Raw genomic sequence first — 4,130 nt, 5'->3', positions numbered from 1 at the left:
ACCAGCTCATTCTCTTCGTTATCGGGCTGGCATCCTTCCCTCTAAGACAGGACGCGAATATCGCGGCAGGGGAGAATCCGCATGCAGGAGGACAGAAATCTTCCTGGCAAAGGAAACTACAGAGCGTCTTTAGAAAAGTTGTGCGCAGAAGACAAGGGCGTAAATTGCGCAAAAAAATTTTGGTGATTGACAAGTTGATAATACGTGTAATTAATGCATGACCCACAACTGAAAGAGGCGGGACCAAGTCAAAAACTTATTTTGAGATAAATGGAGTCAAAGTTAGGGACTAGCCAAAGTTTAAATAGAGATAGACATTTTGTTTTTGCTCTTATTTCAACACAAAACTAAATAAAGTGAACTTAGCAACCAATTTAAAAAATAGATATTTTCGCGCTCTTTCCAAGATGTAAAATACTCTAAAAGTCAATTTTTTGGACTTGGTCCACTCTACCTTTTACCCATTCGTTATTGTCTTCAAATGAAAAACTTACTAGGAATCTTGCTACTTACTTATTGCTTTCAATATTTCCGCCGGATTATTGGCCAAATCAATGAGGGCGTAACAGCAAGGTGTTCGTTTCTGAGCGAGAGTTTCAGCCTCCTGCATCAATCTCTTGGTGATCTTCAGTGCCACAAGCTTGGGAAACTCCTGGTTATTAGGTAGGAGAGTAACCAGAGGGGGCTCATGAGGGTATTGTGATCCTGGGAATGAAACAGAGGTTTTTAACCAACGTAGTGAGTTCCAAGGTTTACTTCGAAAATTTTCAATAAATGGCCCGCCATATACTTTTTTTTGTTCTATAATGTAATTAAAAGTCGTGTGATGTGCACACCAGATTTATCCTTTTAAAGACAACTCAACTGCACGATTAACGATTGAAATATAAAAGAAGAAAAAAAATAATTCCTTTGAAATCTTCGAAAATATTATTTGAAATTGGGAGGTCAAAGTAGGTAAGCAGGTGATAAGTTGTACAATATTTTTACCTGGAGGAAACCGCACTTCAATGTCAAAATACATTTTGCTGAGAACATCACTTGCATCTACACCTGGCTTGTTCACCGTTTCCACATTATGAGCAAATGCACAATTATATCCAAACCGACACTTCCCCGATAGGAAAAATTTACAGTGAGGTCTCTTCTTGTTCTTCTCTTTCGGCTGCGGTTGAACCTTGTTGGACTTTGCTTTCAAATATTGGTCTTGCAGGTAAGGCAGTTCTAAATGGAAAATCCACAGCTGATCAAACACTTTCGTTTCACACTGCTCTTCGAAAATGGAGAATAAACAGTTGAATTCCTCGGAGCGGATGCCTCTGAGATCATACTGGTCGTTCTTAGCTTCAGGGCTGAACTCTTGTAGATTGAAATATTTCCTCATAAGTAGCTCAAAGGCTGCGTCTACATTGCCTTGACAGTGCTCCAACACTTCTGCACAATGGTTTGTATGAAATCCATATCTGTGGAATGAAAAAAATATTGTTTTAATCAATCAAATAACAAACAAGTTATTATGCTTTTGAGAAATTGTTTGTGATAATCTGATGTATAGAGACCACCAGTTCATTTTGAATGACAAGAAACACTTTCTTTCCATGTGCAAAAATGAGAAATTGCAACTGTTTGGAAGACATTATTTATTTTTTTTCCACTTACCTGCTGAGCTTTGAAATGAGATACTTTATCCCCAAGTCTGAGTCAGAACATTGCTTGGCATAAGAAGTGCCTTTGATAACTAAATGACCTTGATTCACTTGATACTTCTCAGTGGACTTCATATTTTGACTGCTGTAAGAAGAACTATCTCGGAACGAAAAATCCTTTTCCACATTTTTCAATGCGTCCAGAGTCATTTGTTTAAGTTCATCTGATAGTTCAAGGACTCTGGATTGCTTCATTTGGTCTCCTGTGAGTTCATGGTAGTCCTGATAGAAATCAGCATCGTCTGGCAGAAATTGTTTTGGTGGTACAATATCAGGGACTGTAGGTTCGCTGACAGACGGCGGGAAAGTGTTATCAGGCGCGGTAGAAGGAGTAGCAGGAGGATATTCTGGATAGTTGTATTGCCAGGAACTTTGGCCAGGGATGGCAGAGTTGTCTGGGATGTATGGTCCACTGTCATTCTGGATGTAGGATGAAGCACTCCCTGGCATGTAGGGAACATAGTAGTTATCCCAGCATCCAGTGCTTTCCATTGTGAAGTATATTACTGGGGGATAAACATAGAATAAAATTAAATAATGATGAGAAAAATAGTGAGGGAAGTATTTCAGGATGAAGACAAAATAATAAGCATACCAGTATCCTGAGTAGGTTAGAAAATAGGACCAAAGTGTTAATCCATTACAACCTAAATAGTAATACTTAAGTATTTAGCCTCTTTATATACCACTGAAAAATATCTTTGTCACATTTTAATGTGAACAAAAAGAGAAAAATATTCTGCTCCCATAAACAGGAACCTGCAGTTATTAATATTAGCTAGAGGCTCTAAGTCAGTAGGTACTTACATGATCTTTTTGTGAACTTTGTAGAAGTTTTACAACAAATTTGAACAAAAATACTGTCAGAAAAATTAAGACTTAAATTTTTTTACAACTTATATCAATAGGTACTATTCTTATTTGATAATGCTTGAAACGTTGGCTAGAAGTTAGGATAGGTAGGTGCCTACCTAAAAAAAAAAAAAAAAGTTGGCTGATACCTACTAAGTATGTTCAATCTTCATTATTTTTACAAATCAATTGGAGTGAACTCAGGGCTTTAAGTTTTCAGGTCACACCAGTGTACCTTATTTACAAGGTGTATTTTCCTTTCAGTTCCTTTCAGGAAACTGTAGACTAAGGTCAATTTTTAACTCCAACACATTGGCTGCCAAAGCATACTATGATGTTCACCCAAAAGTACTCATGTATGAAAACATCTCACTAGTATAAGAGACAGCCTTTTTAATTTTTAATTCTTGAAAATTTTCATCAAACAAATACCAAAATTTTACTCAGAGGGGTCTTCTTTCAGATAACCATTTAAAATACATAGTGTCCTGTGCATCAAACTTTGTCATGCTATCATGCCAAAAGAGGGAAAATTGGGAAAGGAAAATATAGCTATATTTGGACTTTAGAGTAAAATATCAGCAATCTATTAGAAACTGCCAACCAATTTTGTACTTGAGCAAGCATATATAAGTACAAGAAGATAACTTATTTATTCCAATATTATCCAACAGAATACCTACCAATTAATTTAATCCAAAATGTAACTAGGGAAATAAAAGGACGGAGAATAAACTTCACACTTCATAAAAGTTTAGACTGGTTATATTAATTGATTTGATGCATAGATTTTAAACTTTGGTTTATAAATAGGTTTATTTTTTTCTTATAATAGGACCAAAATTACACTTGGTAAAACTTTAAACTTAAAAAATAAAAAACTCTTGACTTTAAGTTTTACAGATTTCATATATTTCATCGATATGCATATACGCATATTATTTTTTCCCCCCATTCTTTAAAAGTTATGAAAAAGTCTTTTCTTTTTTCATTTGTTTACTGATGTGTGTATTTATCATCAACCCATCAAATAACACAAGACTTTGCTTAGGCTGCTGGGGTTAAAGGCCTTCAATTTGCATAACAATAAAAATATAAATACCTACTTATTTTTACAAAAATTACATTAAGTCAAAATACTAGTATAATAGAAAAATAAACACAACAAGAAAATTGTCCTAACTAGAGCAAGGATTAATAAATTATTACCTTTTTCATTTCATGGAGATATTTTCAGAGCCCTAGAGAAGAATGTTGGAAAGAAAACAGCAAGAACAAAGAAAGAATGGATAACACAGGAAATGTTAGACAAGATGGAAGAAAGAAGAAAATGGAAAAGTGACAACACAGAAAACGGAAGAAAACAGTACAAGAGATTAAATAATGAATTAAGGAGAGAAACAGACAAGGCTAGAGAAATGTGGATGAAGGAACAGTGTGAGAAGATTGAAGAGCTCGAGAAGTATAGCAAGACAGAAGAAATGTACAAGGTAGTGAAAAATCTGAGGAAGAAAAAGCCAAAACCAATATCAAAACAAGGAATGAAGAAAAAGGATGGAGAGATAACGGCAG

General features: G+C 35.2%; 1 protein-coding gene across 2 annotated transcripts; it reads right to left on the bottom strand.

Moving 5' to 3' along the window:
• Positions 1-505: 505 nt before the first annotated feature.
• On the bottom strand, positions 506-3,795 carry LOC103521282 (putative ATP-dependent RNA helicase DHX57). Of its 2 annotated transcripts, none has more exons than XM_026832038.1 (4): positions 3,768-3,795; positions 1,660-2,212; positions 991-1,463; positions 506-705 (listed from the first exon to the last, which is right to left on the bottom strand). In XM_026832038.1, the coding sequence occupies exons 2-4, from the start codon at positions 2,196-2,198 to the stop codon at positions 506-508; spliced, it is 1,212 nt and encodes a 403-aa protein (XP_026687839.1). In that variant the 5' UTR covers positions 2,199-2,212; positions 3,768-3,795. The 2 variants fall into 2 exon arrangements, with proteins under 2 accessions (XP_026687839.1, XP_008484614.1); XM_008486392.2 differs by lacking the exon at positions 3,768-3,795 and adding an exon at positions 2,514-2,624.
• Between the last annotated feature and the right edge of the window lie 335 nt (positions 3,796-4,130).

Source organism: Diaphorina citri, unplaced genomic scaffold, assembly GCF_000475195.1.
Source record: "Diaphorina citri unplaced genomic scaffold, Diaci psyllid genome assembly version 1.1 scaffold4904, whole genome shotgun sequence".
Taxonomy (NCBI): Eukaryota; Metazoa; Arthropoda; class Insecta; order Hemiptera; family Psyllidae; genus Diaphorina; species Diaphorina citri.
The sequence above is the reverse complement of the archived record's forward strand: the minus strand, read 5'-3'. Positions and strand labels throughout refer to the sequence as shown.